Raw genomic sequence first — 18,803 nt, forward strand, 5'->3', positions numbered from 1 at the left:
CTTATCTTTGATAAAGGAGGCAAGAATATACAATGGAGAAAAGACAGCCTCTTCAATAAGTGGTACTGGGAAAACTGGACAGCTACATGTAAAAGAATGAAATTAGAACACTCACTAAAACCATACACAAAAATAAACTTAAAATGGATTAAAGACCTAAATGTAAGGCCAGATGCTATAAAGCTGTTAGAAGAAAACAGGCAAAACACTCTATGACGTAAATCACAGCAAGATCCTTTTTAACCCACCTCTTAGAGAAATGGAAATAAAAACAAACAAATGGGACCTAATGAAACTTAAAAGCTTTTGCACAACAAAGGAAACTATAAACAAGACAAATAGACAACCCTCAGAATGGGAGAAAATATTTGCAAATGAAGGAACTGGCAAAGGATTAATCTCCAAAATTTACAAGCAGCTCAGTATCAGAAAAACAAACAACCCAATCTAAAAATGGGCAGAAGACCTAAATAGACATTTCTCCAAAGAAGATATACAGATTGCCAACAAACACATGAAAGGATGCTCAACATCATTAATCATTAGAGAAATGCAAATCAAAACTACAATGAGGTATCACCTCACACTAGTCAGAATGGCCATCATCAAAAAATCTACAAACTATAAATGCTGGAGAGGGTGTGGAGAAAGGGGAACCCTCTTGCCCTGTTGGGGGGGAATGTAAATTGATACAGCCACTATGGAGAACAGTATGGAGGCTCCTCAAAAAACTAAAAATAGAACTACTATACTACCCAGCCATCCCACTAGTGGACATATATCTTGAGAAGACCATAATTCAAAAAGAGTCACATACCACAATGTTCACTGCAGCTCTATTTACAGTAGCCAGGACATGGAAGCAATCTAAGTGTGTATTGACAGATGAATGGATAAGGAAGATGTGGCACATATATACAATGGAATATTACTCAGCCATAAAAAGAAACAAAATTGAGTTATTTGTAGTGAGGTGGATGGACCTAGAGTCTGTCATACAGAGTGAAGTAAGTCAGAAAGAGAAAAACAAATACCATGTGCTAACACATATATACGGAATCTAAAAAAAAAAAAAGTTCTGAGGAACCTAGGGGCAGGACAGGAATAAAGATGCAGACATAGAGTATGGACTTGAGAACACAGGGAAGGGGAAGGGTAAGCTGGGATGAAGTGAGAGAGTGGCATGGACATATATACACTACCAAATGTAAAATAGATCACTAGTGGGAAGCAGCCGCATAGCACAGGGAGATCAGCTTGGTGCGTTGTGTCCACTTAGAGGGGTGGTCTAGGCAGGGTGGGAGAGAGACGCAAGAGGGAAGAGATATGGGGATGTATGTATAGGTATAGCTGATTCACTTTGTTATAAAGCAGAAACTAACACACCATTGTAAAGCAATTATACTCCAATAAAGATGTTAAAAAATAAAATAAAATTTAAAAAACTCAGAGAGTTTCACTGCAATCATTCTCATAGAAATCAAATCTTGTAGGCAGAAAAGGAATGTTTATGTCTTCTGTCAAAGACTCATTGTTATCAGGTACTTAGGAAATTTTATTAATACGAATATGTATTAAAGGACTAATTTTCTGCCCTCCCTTCCTTCCTTCCTTTCTTTCACTTCAGTTCAACTCACCTCATCTGAAATCTTTCTAATGGAATACTCTCGTTAATTTTTGAAACACTACTTTTTACAAAGGAACACTGAAATGAAGATCTTCTGTTCTTCCCTACTCATGATCACCTCCCTTCTCACTTTTCTTTTTTTTATATAAATTTATTTATTTATTGGCTGAGTTGTGTCTTTGTTGCTGCGCACGGGCTTTCTGTAATTGCGGCGAGCAGGGACTACCCTTCGTTGCAGTGCGTGGGCTTCTCATTGTGGTGGCTTCTCTTGTTGCAGAGCACGGGCTCTAGGCACGCGGGCTTCAGTAGTTGTGGCTCATGGGCTCTAGAGTGCCAGCTCCGTAGTTGTGGCGCATGGTCTTAGTTGCTCTGTGGCATGTGGGATCTCCTGGACCCAGAGCTCGAACCCCTGTCCCCTGCATTGGCAGGCAGATTCTTAACCACTGCACCACCAGGGAAGTCTCCCTCTTGCTTCTCTAACAATCTCTTGGTTTTCGTCCAAGGAACAACACTCCCTCCACCACCACACAGAGCCTTGGCTGCTGTATCCACCAGGCTTCCTCTCTGGGCTAAGGGGTGAGAAAATGACTCAAACCAGTCAGGCCAACTCTCCCAAGAATCTGAAACTTGTGTCCAGTGATGGAAGGATGGAAAATAGCTCCAGTCATTTCATTCCAAAGACATGCCCTAAGAAAAAATGGTCACTAGTTCCTAGAAACTGTATCCAGAGTGTTCCCAGATTCCTATACTTTCAAAGCCTATTTAACTTTTACTATAATTATATGACCTACTTCCTTATCTACCAGTAAATACATTTTTTGCTTAAATTGACCAGAGAAAGTTTCTTTTATTTGCAACTAAAAATCTCTGACTGATAGAAATGGAGCAGTATGGGCACTGAGAGTGTTTTCCCCTTCAAAACATAGTTTAGGGTGCTGTACTGGTGGAATAAACTATTATATTTATTAAGCAAAAAACCTTTAAACAGCAGAGAAGTATTTGTATTATATTTCCAAGTGGTCTTAAAAACCACAAACAAATAACAGAAGACCTTAACTTTTTATCTCAGTCATTTTTTAATTAAATGTATTGGTAAATGTATTAAAAGTATTGTTTTAGAAATAGGAGAAATTAAAATTTGAGGGAAATTTACTCTGGGATATGCTAGAGAGTTCTCTTTATCTTGCTTAGAATCTAAAATGTTATAATCTCATGATCTATTACAAAGATGGTGAAAACAGTAGTAAAGAAAATATTCTCAAACTTCCAAATATATTTGACTACTAATAACAGCAAAAAGTATGGGTAAATGTGTTAACACAGAGGTCTCTATAAAGTGAAATCTAGCCCCTATGCAAAGTCTCAAATGTATATGCTTTGAAGTTTTTAAGTGACAACTACTTTATCTTTAGTGTTTCCTTTTTGTAACCATCCAAAACAAACACTGCTAGAACCAAGTATAGATTTACTGTGAAGTTCTGAGACAGTATTGGTGCCACCATTCTGTCATGCTATACATATTTTTTCCCTACAACCAACACACCATTATATTCTCTGTGTTCCAATTCATTTAATAACTTGTCTTGAAAAGAAAATACTGGAATAATCCAGATATAAACAGTTATTTGGGTCAATGGAGGTTCACATTCTCTGTAGAGGGAAAGTTAAGAATTACATGGAGAGACTAAGAGGTAAAGTGCATTAGGTTGATTAGGAGGAGAGAGTTAGTTTCCTGTATACCTTTTAATACTGACTGTATTAGTTCTCTATTGCTGCTGTAACAAATTATAACAAAGCCAGTGCTTAAAACAAGAGAGAATTTTTCTTCCCAACTGATCCCTGTGTGTTGCAGGAAGTAGTTGGAAGTATGGTCATTAACTCCAAGTGTTTTAAAACTATTTGACCATGCAAAGAGTCAAGTTCCATTCCTTTCCAAACAAGTGAGCCTCACTTAGGGCGTGCTGTTTCTTGCATCTGACTTTTCTACAGCCTTAAATTCCAAACATTAGACATTAGCACTCCTTAAACACTTTATCACATTTAGACTTCCTTGCTCTACTGATGAATGACTCTTTCAGCACCAACACTGCCATTTTTTCAGGATTACCATGTTTATCTAGTAATGTCACTTTGCACACTTCATATATATTGTGCACTTATTTCAGAGGTTAGCATACTGTTTCTGCAAAAGGCCAGATAATAAATATTCCAGGCATTGTGGGCTATACGGTATCTATCACAACTACTCAACTTTGCCATTGCAGTGTGAAATAAGCCACAGACAATATGTAAACAAATCAGCATGGCTGTGTTCCAATAAAACTTTATTTATAAAAGCAGGCAATGGGCCAGATTTGGCCCATGAGTGGTAGTTTGCCAACCCCTGACATACTTCATAAGAATTAGCAGAAATCAAAAATAAAAGTGCAGATCCCAGACTTCCCTGGTGACCTACTGGTTAGGATTCTGGGCTTTTACTGCAGTGGCCTGGGTTCAATCCCTGGCCTGGGAAGATCCCACAAGCTGTGAAGTGTGGCCAAAAAAAAGAAAAAAAAAATGCAGATCCCAGTAATACAAATAGTAGATTTCAAAAACTAAGTTCAATTAAAACAAAGCTAGAAATCATTAGAAATGCTTAAAAATACACACCAGAGGGGCTTCCCTGGTGGTGCAGTGGTTGAGAGTCTGCCTGCCGATGCAGGGGACACGGGTTCGTGTCCCGGTCCAGGAAGATCCCACATGCCGTGGAGCGGCTGGGCCCGTGAGCCATGGCTGCTGAGCCTGCGTGTCCGGAGCCTGTGCTCCGCAACGGGAGAGGCCGCAACAGTGAGAGGCCCGCGTACCGAAAAAAAAAAAAAACAAAAAACAAAAAACCACACACACCAGAAGCCTCTGTCAGGCCTTTAGTAACCTTTATACTGTGTACTCAGTTTTTAAAAAAACGAGCAAAAATGAGGACTTTGTGATAAGCTTGGCCAAGGATGTCTACCAGCCCACTGGCAAGATTTGGCTCAGAAACTGGATGTGTTGTTTAACATTTAAAAACTTTTATTTTTAATTTTCTTCCACAAGTAATAAGAACCTATCTATAAATACATTTTTCTCCCCAAGTTCCAGTCGAAGCCAAACAGTAATAGTTTCTCTGTTCATCCAAATGTTAGGTTTAGCCAACTTCCTTTTCTAGTTCAACATAACAGTTCTTATGATAAATCCATATTTTCCCATAAGCCAGAGAAATGTAGACTTTTTCATTCAAGTCATATTGAGAATGGGAAGCTTGTGTTTTTGTTTTGTGTGACTAGCATCCTCTGCTAAGAGGTAGTAAATGGCAAGTAGAGAGAGAATACTACTCTTAAGATTGTGTCCTTCAGTTCTCGCTGATTTCAGATGAGTGGAGAGTTTGTAGTGTTAAATTACTCATTCTTCTAGCTAAGTGAAGGGTGACTTCTTAATATAAATCTTCTCCCGAAGAAACAGAGCATTTTGTTTGAGGTCAGAGAGTGTCATGCACCAGTATGTGAACTTGGATGAATCTCTTAGCTTCTCCTTGTATCCCTTATATATAAAATTGGGATAGCAATGTATTTTTGTGAATATTAAATAAGCTTTTGAGATCATCCATTAGATGAAGTAAAAGAGGAGGGGAACAAACATTTATTGGCCACCTATCATAATGCGTTATATCCGTTATCTTCTTTAACATTTTCACTTATCCTGTGCAGAAAGTATTGCTGTCACCTTTTGTAAAGATAAGGCGTTGGAAGAAACAAGCTCTCGCTCAAGCTTATTCATCTAATAAGTGACAGAACTGGGAATCAAACTGATGTCCAAACCCCGTATTATGCTATATACCTATTAAAAAGAATGTTTGTTTCCTTCCCCAGACTCTGTGTCCTAAAGTGGGAAAGGCCAGGCATAAAAGTGGGTAATAAGTGCTAACTTTTCTGTTAAGCATTAAATTTTCTTTTGTGACAAACTAATTTATATATTATATAGTAAAAATCTTCTTACGAAAATATTTCTTTAGAAATTCTGGAGCACTGCTGTAGAGTTCCAAAGATATGTTTTGAAGTTTGAATGACTTACACAAAAAGTAATATAGACCGACCTATTTTGTGAACTATCGGGAAAGATTAAATATGCTGGGATGATTCATGACCATGTGCTGTGTGTCTTTCTGAAAGGTATAAATCAGCTACACGTGAAGAATGAATTCAAGTTTATAAAGCAATTATCTTTTATTATTATTATTATTTTTTATTTTGGTCCTTTACAATCTCTTTCTCAAAATGTTTTTAAATGAAGATCTTATTACTATAATATGTCTGTAATGACCTTAAATTATCATATCATAAAAAGTACTCAATTAATAAAGTGAAAAACCTAAAGGCATAAAACAGATCCCACTAGAGTAGATTACAAAAGCTTTTGTATTCCAAGTACAAAAATTCATCCTTATAACATAATAAAAACATTTTACAAGGTTGGCTTCAATTATTAAGCTGGACTAAGGTATTAAATTCTAACCCTAAGTCATAGTTGTTTGTCACAAAATCAGTACTACTTGGCAAATGCTTATCTCCTGAGTAAGAAACAAATGCTTTTGAGTTTGTGTTATTTTGCAAACTGATCAACTCACTAATGCAGTTGTAGAAAGAACATGAAGTCTTGCATATTCTGATTACATTACTTTGGCTTTTCAACTTAACAGTGGAAGTTTAAAAGTTTAAAAATTTAAAAAATTTTTGTTTTTCCTTTTCAGTGGCTCCACCCACAAGGTTAAGATATAATGTATTATCTCATGATAGTATCCAGATTTCATGGAAGGCTCCGAGAGGGAAATTTGGTGGATACAAACTTCTTGTGACTCCAGCTTCAGGTAAAAACACTCAACTGTATTTTTTAGAGTATTAGAAATTTTTTGCACACAGGGACCTAAAAATGTATTGTGCTAAGTGCTGCTTTAAGCTCATTTGAAGGATTTTGGTTTTATTTAAGCTTTGGAGCTTGAAATCTTACCCTCTACTCAAGAAAATAATGTTCCCCAAATTTAAAGAATAACTATTGGACTCCCCATAATTTTCCTCAGGCAAAATTTTCAGACTATCAAGAATCCTCACTACCTCTGTTTCAACATGTATCAGTTCTTTTGGTCTATTGACAATTAAAAATTACCTCCAAAGTTTTAGCCTAGCCACAGCAATCAGAGAAGAAAAAGAAATAAAAGTAATCCAAATTGGGAAACAAGAAGTAAAGCTGTCACTGTTTGCAGATGACATGGTACTATACATAGAGAATCGTAAAGATGCTACCAGAAAACTACTATAGCTAATCAATGAATTTGGTGAAGTAGCAGCATACAAAAGTAATGCACAGAAACCTCTTGCATTCCTATACACTCACTAATGATGAAATATCTGAAAGAGAAATTAAGGAAACACTCCCATTTACCACTGCAACAAAAAGAATAAAATACCTAGGAATAAACCTACCTAAGGAGACAAAAGACCTGTATGCAAAAATTATAAGACACTGATGAAAGAAACTAAATGTGATACAAACAGATGGACAGATATACCATGTTTCTGGATTGGAAGAATCAACATTGTGAAAATGACTATACTACCCAAAGCAATCTACAGATTCAATTCAATCGCTGTCAAATTACCAATGGCATGTTTTACAGAACTAGAACAAAAAATCTTAAAGTTTGTATGGAGATACAAAAGACCCTGAATAGCCAAAGCAGTCTTTTTTTTTTTTTTAACATCTTTATTGGAATATCATTGCTTTACAATGGTGTGTTAGTTTCTGCTTTATAACAAAGTGAATGAGTTATACATATACATATGTTCCCATATCTCTTCCCTCTTGTGTCTGCCTCCCTGCCACCCTCCCTGTCCCACCCCTCTAGGTGGTCACAAAGCACCGAGCTGATCTCCCTGTGCTATGCGGCTGCTTCCCACAAGCTATCTATTTTATATTTGGTAGTGTATATATGTCCATGCCACTCTCACTTTGTCACATCTTACCCTTCACCCTCCCCATATACTCCAGTCCCTTCTCCAGTAGGTCTGTGCTTTATTCCCGTCTTGCCCCTAGGTTCTTCATGACCTTTTTTTATTTTTTCTTAGATTCCATATATATGTTTTAGCATACGGTATTTGTTTTTCTCTTTCTGACGTACTTCACTGTGTATGACAGACTCTAGGTCCATCCACCTCACTACAAATAACTCAATTTCGTTTCTTTTTATGGCCGAGTAATATTTCATTGTATATATGTGCCACATCTTCTTTATCCATTCATCTGTTGATGGACTCTTAGGTTGCTTCCGTATCCTGGCTATTGTAAGTAGAGCTGCAGTGAACACTGTGGTACATGACTCTTTTTGAACTATGGTTTTCTCAGGGTATATGCCCAGTAGTGGGATTGCTGGGTCGTATGGTAGTTCTATTTTTAGTTTTTCAAGGAACCTCCATACTGTTCTCCATAGTGGCTGTATCAATTTACATTCCCACCAAAAGTGCAAGAGTGTTCCCTTTTCTCCACACCCTCTCCAGCATTTATTGTTTCTAGATTTTTTGATAATGGCCATTCTGACCGGTGTGAGATGATATCTCATTGTAGTTTTGACTTGCATTTCTCTAATGATTAATGATGTTGGGCATCCTTTCATGTGTTTGTTGGCAATCTGTATATCTTCTTTGGAGAAATGTCTATTTAGGTCTTCTGCCCATTTTTGGATTGGATTGTTTGTTGTTTTGATATTGAGCTGCTTGTAAATATTGGAGATTAATCCTTTGTCAGTTGCTTCATTTGCAAATATTTTCTCCCATTCTGAGGGTTGTCTTTTGGTCTTGTTTATGGTTTCCTTTGCTGTGCAAAAGCTTTTAAGTTTCATTAGGTCCCATTTGTTTATTTTTGTTTGTATTTCCATTTCTGTAGGAGGTGGGTCAAAAAGGATCTTGCTATGATTTATGTCATAGAGTGTTCTGCCTATGTTTTCCTCTAAGAGTTTGATAGTGTCTGGCCTTACATTTAGGTCTTTAATCCATTTTAAGTTTATTTTTTGTGTATGGTGTCAGGGAGTGTTCTAATTTCATAGTTTTACATGAACCTGTCCAGTTTTCCCAGCACCACTTATTGAAGAGGCTGTCTTTTCTCCCCTGTACATTCTTGCCTCCCTTATCAAAGATAAGGTGATCATATGTGCATGGGTTTATCTCTGTGTTTTCTATCCGGTTCCATTGATCTATATTTCTGTTTTTGTGCCAGTACCATACTGTCTTGATTACTGTAGCTTTGTAGCAGAGTCTGAAGTCAGGGAGCCTGATTCCTCCAGCTCCGTTTTTCTTTCTCAAGATTGCTTTGGCTGTTTGGGGTCTTTTGCATTTCCATACAAATTGTGAAACTTTTTGTTCTAGTTCTGTGAAAAATGCCAGTGGTAGTTTGATAGGGATTGCATTGAATGTGTAGATTGCTTTGGGTAGTAGAGTCATTTTTACAATGTTGATTCTTTCAATCCAAGAACATGGTATATCTCTCCATCTATTTGTATAATCTTTAATTTCTTTCATCAGTGTATTATAATTTTCTGCATACACGTCTTCTGTCTCCTAGGTAGGTTTATTCCTAGATATTTCATTCTTTGTGTTGCAGTGGTAAATGGGAATGTTTTCTAAATTTCACTTTCAGATTTTTCACCATTAGTGTATAGGTATGCTAGAAATTTCCGTGCATTAATTTTGTATCTTGCTACTTTACCATATTCATTGATTAGCTCTAGTAGTTTTCTGGTAGCTTCTTTAGGATTCTCTATGTATAGTATCATGTCATCTGCAAACAGTGACAGCTTTATTTCTTCTTTTCCGATTTGGATTCCTTTTATTTCTTTTTCTTCTTTGATTGCTGTGGCTAAAACTTCCAAAACTATGTTGAATAATAGTGGTGAGAATGGGCAACCTTGTCTTATTCCTGATCTTAGTGGAAATGGTTTCAGGTTTTCACCGTTGAGAATGATGTTTGCTGTGGGTTTGTCATATATGGACTTTATTATGTGAAGGAAATTTCCCTCTATGCCTACTTTCTGCAGGGTTTTTATCATAAATGGGTGTTGAATTTTGTCGAAAGCTTTTTCTGCATCTGCTGAGATGATCATATGGTTTCTCTCCTTCAATTTGTTAATATGGTTTATCACATTGATTGCTTTCCTTATATTGAAGAATTCCTGCATTCCTGGGATAAACCCCACTTGATCATGGTGTATGTGCTGTTGGATTCTGTTTGCTAGTATTTTGTTGAGGATTTTTGCATCTATGTTCATCAGTGATATTGGCCTGTAGTTTTCTTTCTTTGTGATATCTTTGTCTGGTTTTGTTATCAGGGTGATGGTGGGTGGCCTCGTAGAATGACTTTGACAGTGTTCCTCCCTCTGCTATATTTTGGAAGAGTTTGAGAAGTAAGCATGTTAGCTCTTCTCTAAATATTTGATAGAATTCTCCTGTGAAGTCATCTGGTCCTGGGCTTTCGTTTGTTGGATGATTTTTTTGTTATTGTTAACATCTTTATTGGAGTATAATTGCTTTACAGTGTTGTGTTAGTTTCTGCTGTATAACAGTGCATCAGCTATATGTATATATGTATCCCCATATCCCCTCCTTTTTGCGTCTCCGTCGCACCCTCCCTATCCCACCCCTCTAGGTGGTCACAAAGCCCTGAGCTGATCTCCCTGTGCTATTTTTAATCACAGTTTCAATTACAGTGCTTGTGATTGGTCTGTTCCTATTTTCTCTTTCTTCCTGGTTCAGTCTTAGAAGGTTGTGCATTTCTAAGAATTTGTCCATTTCTTCCAGGTTGTCCATATTATTGGCATATAGTTGCTTGTAGTAATCTCTCATGATCCTTTGTATTTCTGCAGTGTCAGTTGTTACTTCTCCTTTTTCATTTCTAATTCTATTGATTTGAGTCTTCTCCCTTTTTTTCTTGATGATTCTGGCTAATAGTTTATCAGTTTTGTTTATCTTCTCAAAGAACCGGCTTTTAGTTTTATTGATCTTTACTATCATTTCCTTCATTTCTTTTTCATTTATTTCTTATCTGATCTTTATGAGTTCTTTGCTTTGGCTAACTTTGGGGTTTTTTTTGTTCTTCTTTCTCCGATTGCTTTAGGTGTAAGGTTATGTTGTTTATTTGAGATGTTTCTTGTTTCTTGAGGTAGGATTGTGTTGCTGCAAACTTCCCTCTTAGAACTGCTTTTGCCTCATCCCATAGGTTTTGGGTCATCGTGTTTTCATTGTCATTTGTTTCTGGGTACTTTTTTTTTTATTTCCTCTTTGATTACTTCAGTGATCTCTTGGTTATTAAGTAGTGTATTGTTTAGCCTCCATGTGCTTTTAATTTTTTACTGATTTTTTCCTGTAACTGATATCTAGTCTCATAGCAGTGTGGCCAGAAAAGATACTTGATACGATTTCAATTTTCTTAAATATACCAAGGCTTGATTTATGACCCAAGATATGATCTATCCTGGAGAATGATCCATGAGCACTTGAGAAGAATGTGTATTATGTTGTTTTTGGATGGAATGTCCTATAAATATCAATTAAGTCCATCTTATTTAATGTATCATTTAAAGCTTGTGTTTCCTTATTTATTTTCATTTTGGGTGAACTGTCCATTGGTGAAAGTGGGGTGTTAAAGTCCCCTACTATGATTGTGTTACTGTTGATTTCCCCTTTTATGGATGTTAGTATTTGCCTTATGTATTGAGGTGCTCCTATGTTGGGTGTGTAAATATTTATAATTGTTATATCTTCTTGGATCGATCCCTTGATCACTATGTAGTGTCCTTCTTTGTCTCTTGTAATAGTCTTATTTTAAACTCTATTTTGTCTGATATGAGAATTGCTACTCCAGGTTTCTTTTGATTTCCATTTGCATGGAATATCTTTTTCCATCCCCTCACTTTCAGTCTGTATGTGGCCCCAGGTCTGAAGTGGGTCTCTTGTAGACCCATATATATATGGGTCTTGTTTTTGTATCCATTCAGCCAGTCTATGTCTTTTGGTTGGAACATTTAATCCATTTACATTTAAGGTAATTATCGATATGCATGTTCCTATTCCCATTTTCTTAATTGTTTTGGGTTTTTTATTGTAAGTCTTTTTCTTCTCTTGTGTTTCCTGCCTAGAGAAGTTTCTTTAGTATTTGTTGTAAAGCTGGTTTGGTGGTGTTGAATTCTCTTAGCTTTTGCTTGTGTATAAAGGTTTTAATTTGTCCATCGAATCTGAATGAGATCCTTGCTGGGTAGAGTAATCTTGGGTGTAGGATTTTCTCCTTCATCACTTTAAATATTTCTTTCTTTCTTTTTTTTTTTTTTTTTTTTTGCGGTACACGGGCCTCTCACTGTTGTGGCCTCTCCCGTTGCGGAGCACAGGCTCCAGACGCGCAGGCTCAGCGGCCATTGCTTACGGGCCCAGCCGCTCCATGGCATGTGGGATCTTCCCGGACCAAGGCATGAACCCGTGTCCCCTGCATCAGCAGGCGGACTCTCAACCACTGCGCCACCAGGGAAGCCCTCACACCAGTCAGAATGGCCATCATCAAAAAAATCTACAAACAATAAATGCTGGAGAGGGTGTGGAGAAAAGGGAACCCTCTTGCACTGTTGGTGGGAAAGTAAATTGATACAGCCATTATGGAGAACAGTATGGAGGTTCCTTAAAAAACTAAAAATAGAACTACCATATGACCCAGCAACCCCACTACTGGGCATATACCTGGAGAAAACCATAATTCAAAATGAGTCATGTACCCCAATGTTCTTTGCAGCTCTGTTTACAATAACCAGGTCATGGAAGCAGCCTACGTGTCCATCCACAGATGAATGGATAAAGAAGATGTGGCACATATATACAATGGAATATTGCTCAGCCATAAAAAGAAACGAAATTGAGTTATTTTTAGTGAGGTGGATGGACCTAGAGTCTGTCATACACAGTGAAGTACGTCAGAAAGAGAAAAACAAATACCATATGTTAACACGTATATATGGAATCTAAAAAGAAAAAAAAATGGCCATGAAGAACCTAGGGGCAGGATGGGAATAAAGACGCAGACCTACTAGAGAATGGACTTGAGGACACAGGGAGGGGGAACGTTAAGCTGGGACGAAGTTAGAGAGTGGCATGGACATATATACACTGCCAAATGTAAAACCTATAGCTAGTGGGAAGCAGTCGCATAGCACAGGGAGATCAACTTGGTGCTTTGTGACCACCTAGAGGGGTGGGATGGGGTGGTGGAAGGGAGGGAGACCCAAGAGGGAAGAGATATGGGGATATATGTATATGTATAGCTGTTTCCCTTCATTATAAAGCAGAAACTGACACACCATTGTAAAGCAATTATACTCCAATAAAGATGTTAAAAAAAAAAAGCAACAGTTTTATGATGAAAGATATTTGCAAATGTGTTTTTATCTAGTTTAGACAACTGTTTGTCTAATGCAAAGACTATAACTGAAAGTGAGAATGAAAAGTGTACTAAAATTAGTATTATGTAATAGCATTATACATATTTTTGAATGTCTTCACCTTTAAAATCTTGATTTCTGGTTAATAAAATTTCTTAATGTACACAGTTAACCCACTTCTTAGAACTGATTTATCTTTCTGTTTTATTATAGGTGGAAAAACCAATCAATTGAATCTCCAGAACACTGCAACTAAAGCGATTATTCAAGGTCTGATGCCAGACCAGAATTACACAGTGCAAATTATTGCATACAATAAAGACAGAGAAAGCAAGCCAGCCCAAGGCCAATTCAGAAGTATGTATTTACAGACCATCAAGGGCTGCCCTGGGACTCTATCTCAGCTCTGAGTTTGAGTCTGTGGTAAATATTGTATCGATAACAGGTTAAAATCCTAGATTGTTTAGATTTGAAAAGATCTTCAAAGACATTTAGTATAATCTTCTGTGAGTTCCTTTTATCTCTAATATTCTCTGTCCCTTCCTTTACCCATTTCATGGTGCTCCTACTTATCCTTTAAAAAGGTTTTAGTTCTTAAATGCTCTCCCTGACACTGTCCACTGAGCCTTATGCAGACATCTCATCTACCCAGCACATAATAGCTGCTCAATAAATACTTTCAGGATTCTGTGAAGGGAGGTACTCTCTCTGCCCCCATAATGGTCTAGCAAGAGAATGGATGGGAGTGTCTTCATATTTGAGCCAGTTCTCAAATAGTAAGTTGGGAAAATACTTGACATACAGAGTCATTCTAAGCAGGAGAGAAAGCTCTGAGGCAGCCCTATCCATGTCTGTGCTGTTCCATTAGAAAGCTTTTCCTTATGTTGAATTTAAAAGTTGTCCACAAAGACCCTGATTCTTTTGGCTTTCAGGAAATATTCATTCATTTACTCATTCTTTTTTTTTTTTTCCACTTAACAAGTGTATATTGCATGGCTACTAAGTGTGAGGCCCTGTTCTAAGCCCTGGGAACATGACAAATCCCTGCCCCCATGGACCTTATATTCTAGTGACCAGAGACTACAGCAACTCTCTCTTCCTGGAGATGACTTATCTAATTGGAGGGCAGAGTTTTGTGTATCAGGAATACAAACAGAAGAGGTCTGTCCTGGTTAACTTTCTGTGTTACTTCATTGTTAAGGTAGACTCTTTAAAAAACCCAACTCATTATTAAGGACAATTTTAAACATAACTTAAAAAATCAGCAGATTCATAAAATAAACCCCTAAATATTCATCAGTTGCTTCAACAATTAACCATTCTTGGTCACTCTTGTTTCATTTATACCCCCATACTCCCCTCTCTCATATTATTTTGAAGTGAATCCTACACATCATTTCAAATAACAGTAGCTTTTTAAAGGGTTAATCCACAAATCGGGGAGGCTGTGGGTTCTAGAACTCTATATACAGCAATGTTCTATCTGGATTTTTCTGTCCCTCCCTTCCTTTTTTTTTTTTTTTTTTTTTTTTTTTTGCGGTACGCGGGCCTCTCACTGTTGTGGCCTCTCCCGTTGCCGAGCACAGGCTCCGGACGCGCAGGCTCAGGGGCCATGGCTCACGGGCCCATCCGCTCCGCGGCATGTGGGATCTTCCCAGACCAGGGCACGAACCCGTGTCCCCTCCCTTCCTTTTTATCTTTCTCTTCTAGGTTATGTTTTACGAGACACATTTTGTGATTTTTCTTAAATTAAAAAGAAAAACTTTGTTAACCCGCTACCTCTTGAAACTTCTCAAAAAAAAAACATTTGGTGAATCCACCTGTCAGCAGGACATACAGATGTTTTAAATGTTACATTCTTTTGAGATTCACAGTGTCTGGAAGCTCTGGGAAAGGGTTTTATGTTATTTTCAATATAAATCAGCCTTCTGTCTCATTTTATTGGCACTGTGCTTCAGTTTCTGGCCTCTGACATTCCTACATGAGTAAGGGAAATAACTTTCCTTAAAGTTTGTGAGAAGCAGTAAAAAGGACAAGGAGAAACAATTCATTTCACTTTAGTCTTAAGCTTTTGTGCGATTGATTATTGCAAATATTCCACTGACTAGCAGCATAAGAATCACAGGTAGCCTTAAAACTTTGCCAACAGCTATTTACTCAAAACATTTAAAAGGAAATGCATTTGTTTTCAGTTTGCTTAGCTCTGCTGACATAATCTTAGTGAAACAGTCCAACTTGTTAGATAAATTATATGGACGCATATATATTTTTTAGCTATGTTATTTTTATTGGCAGGTTAGAGGTCTTAGTTCTTCCCAAATAACAATTTATAAGAATGAAATTAAAATAACTTTGTTTGGATGGTTTCCTTTTCCATTTTGCATTTCAGTTATGTTTTTGCTCCCTGTGAGATGGAACTAAAGCCTGTTCTCCCCTCCCTGGAAACCTTTCATTCTTGGATCCAGGAAAATAATGATCTAGACAAATCCTGTGGATATAGGTTTGCAGTTAGTGTAGGGATTTGAATTTTTCATAAGTCCGTCTTCTACATAGGGAAACATAAGGAGCAATCTTTGGATTTTGAAGACAGAAAGGCATGTCTGAACTGTTATGATTCCAAATCTGGTGTGTGTATTTGTCCAAGCAACTTAACTTCTAGCCTCAGTTTCCTCATGGGCAAGTGGGGTGATGGTTTGTGCCTATTATTGTGTGGATTAACTCACGTCAGCACACAGTAGGGGCATGGTTGCTTTTGTTGTTATGATTAATACCATAATACCATTAATACCATTAATACCACTTTACTCTTGACAGTCTGTTTTCTAATTGATTTTGCCTCCTGCGTGAGGAGGACAGAAGCTTGGCGTGACACGTGTTACATCTTGTATGTGACCTAGTGGCCCAATTCAAAGTGACTGTTTTTTTTTTTTCTTGTTCATCTGTAGAATGGATTTTGGCCGTATTTTGGCAAACTTTACTTTTGGCCACTATTTTTCCCTTTGGAAATATATTTTGCTAATCTCTGCCTGCAAAATCTTGCTCATTTTTTAAAGTTTGGCCCAAATGGCACCTTCCTGGTGAAGTTTCTCAGAGTCTCCACCTCTGCAATTATTCTTTCCCAGATCTATTTCTACTTTTAGTACAACTTTCCTCACACTAAAGTTGCAGACTTATTTTCTTTCACAGAATGAAAGCAATTTGAGGCCGTGGTCTATGTGTGGGTGGGGTTGAACATATAGATTTGGAAATTATCCACGGAAGGGTGAGAATTAAAACTGTGGGATGATAAAATTGTACGCGGGGTGTACAGGGATGCAAGGGAAATGTAGTTTATGACTGTGTTTCAGGAATGGAAGCAGAAAAATGATCCAAAGAATGAGAATGTAAAGGAGGGGTCAGAGGAATATGAGAACACCCAGGATAATGCATTTTTAAAAACTGAGAAAGAAAAGAATTTAAAGGAAGAGGTGTTCCAAAGTGTCCACGCCTTATAAAGAAATCAGAAGAAGTCGTCTAAAAATGGATTTAGAAAATGAGAAGATCAGTGGAAATAGCAGGATTAAGGCATCTTGTATTTATTATTATTTTTAATCATGGAATTTAATCTCTAAGTACCAGAAAGCCAAGGAAGGTTTCTATAAAGGAATCATAGAACTAGAGCAACCCGGCCTTGGCAGATGGCAAGTCTGAAACCCTTTTAGCAAAGGGGTGGAAGCCAGTAAAAAGAAGAGGAAGAGGAGGAGGAGATGATAAAGACAGGATTCATGGAATAATACCCTAAGAAGGCAAGAAGGATGGTTCAAGGGAAATCATTGCTTACCCTACAGAGCCAACCCTCCAATAAGTTTGCAGATTTCCATGAAGTGAATGCAATAATTAAATGAAATATTTTGCCATGGGATCACTTCCTCCTTTCCACAGGGTATTTTATTTGTGCAGATACCACTGCCATTTAGCGATGACTCAGGACAACTTCAGGTGCCAAGCAATAGCAGGGAAGCTGCTGTGGAGTGAAAAGTAAAGCTATTGGAGTACATAGGAATGAATGTATTAAAGGACCGAGGGTCATTCTGGGTCCATGAATATTTCATAAGGAAAGTAACGAAGAAATACTACTATTTATTAGTAGGGAAACATTTTTTTTAAGTTTGAAAGGAAATTATTATGGAGTTCCCTATCTTCTATTGCAGATAGACCAACTCCAAATGAGTATATTCATGGCTAAGATATTTCTAGAACAGGGGCCAGCTCACAGGCCTTCCAGAAATCTGAAGACGTGGCTTGAATCCTGTGCCAACACTTTCTGGTTTTATGAGATAAGTCTTAGCTCCTTAGCCTGTTGGTCCTTCATTCCCTCATGTCTGAAATGGGGCTAATCTTTTGATTTTATAACAATTATGAAGGGTTAAATTTATTTGATACATCTGCCCATAGTGAATACTCTACCAACGTAATTCTGTGATTTCCACACATTCCCATGACAACATTGAAAAAAATAGCAGCTCCAATCTTCTGAAATGAGATTCTACCATGGAGCTAATTTCTACTTAAAACTTTCAATACTTGCAAGGGTTTTAGTAAAAATTCATTGAATATTTTCTTTTAGACTTTAACCTAACATGTTGCTGTATTTTTACTTTTTTTCCAGTTAAAGATTTAGAAAAAAGAAAGGAACCAAAACCCAGAGTCAAGGTTTTGGACAAAGGAAATGAGAATAAACCATCTGTACCAGAAGAAGGTCAGATTTTTTTTTTTACTATTTGCTTATTTGGGGGATTGAGTTGTCTTAAGAACACAGGCAATACATACATCCTTGGCCTTTGGTCCCATCAGAGGAGTACAGATCTAATACGAAAATCTCCCTCAGCCCACCTCATTCCCTCCTTCCATCCTCACACACAGTAACTGTCAACACTTCCTCTCCCTTACTTTTCCATATTTATTACGTCACTAAGTTCTAGTGAGTTTATTTTCTATTGAAATACTGACAGAATCTGTTCATTTCTTTCCATGTCTATTGCCAGTACTCCGCTAAGCTCCCGTTTCTTTCCTGGTGTGCATTATTATTTAGCAAGATCTCAATTTGTTCTCTGCCCAGAAGTTAGAGTGATCTTTGCAAAACAAATCTGACTCTACGCTCCATGTACCACCCCTCCGACCCCCGCACATCTTAAAACCCCTTCCTTCAGTGGCTTTCCACTGCTCTTAGGATGGAGGCCAGATCCTTGTCAAGACTTTCAAGGCCCCCCATAGTCTTGTGACCTACCAACCTTTCTTCCTTCTTCATCTCCTTCCTTCTTCATCTCGCTGTTTAATTTTAAAACTTTACGAACACATTGCAAAAACTACATACTTCTAAAAATGAAATTGCAGGGTTAAAGGATATGCAAATTTTACAATTTTGATAGTCTACCAAACTGACACAATTTTTTCAATAATTTATTCTTAAAACGTACACCCTTTCCAATATTTGAAATTCTCAGTTTCAAAGTTTTCCTATTTCTTCTAATAATTTATAATTTTATATTTATATTAACTATATTATTATGATTTATTGTTAAATATATCAGGTATATAAAAGTATAAAAATAAGTAATAAGCAACTTTATCCAGTTAAGAAGATAAATATAAACAGCACAGTAGGAACTCCCTATATATCCCCGAATATTCCTTTTCCTCCCCTTCTAAGAGGCTGCCAGT

At 37.3% G+C, this 18,803-nt stretch overlaps 1 protein-coding gene across 6 annotated transcripts in view; it reads left to right on the forward strand.

The window, feature by feature from the left end:
• COL14A1 (collagen type XIV alpha 1 chain) overlaps positions 1-18,803 on the forward strand; it is a 267,412-nt gene that overhangs the window by 45,336 nt on the left and 203,273 nt on the right. For all 6 annotated transcript variants that reach the window (XM_073794695.1, XM_019932069.3, XM_019932070.3 and 3 more), the window contains 3 exons: positions 6,390-6,506; positions 13,317-13,460; positions 17,752-17,841. In XM_073794695.1, coding sequence (XP_073650796.1) covers positions 6,390-6,506; positions 13,317-13,460; positions 17,752-17,841 — 351 coding nt within the window. The remainder of the gene's footprint in view (positions 1-6,389; positions 6,507-13,316; positions 13,461-17,751; positions 17,842-18,803) is intronic.

Source organism: Tursiops truncatus, chromosome 17 (assembly GCF_011762595.2).
Source record: "Tursiops truncatus isolate mTurTru1 chromosome 17, mTurTru1.mat.Y, whole genome shotgun sequence".
Taxonomy (NCBI): domain Eukaryota; kingdom Metazoa; phylum Chordata; class Mammalia; order Artiodactyla; family Delphinidae; genus Tursiops; species Tursiops truncatus.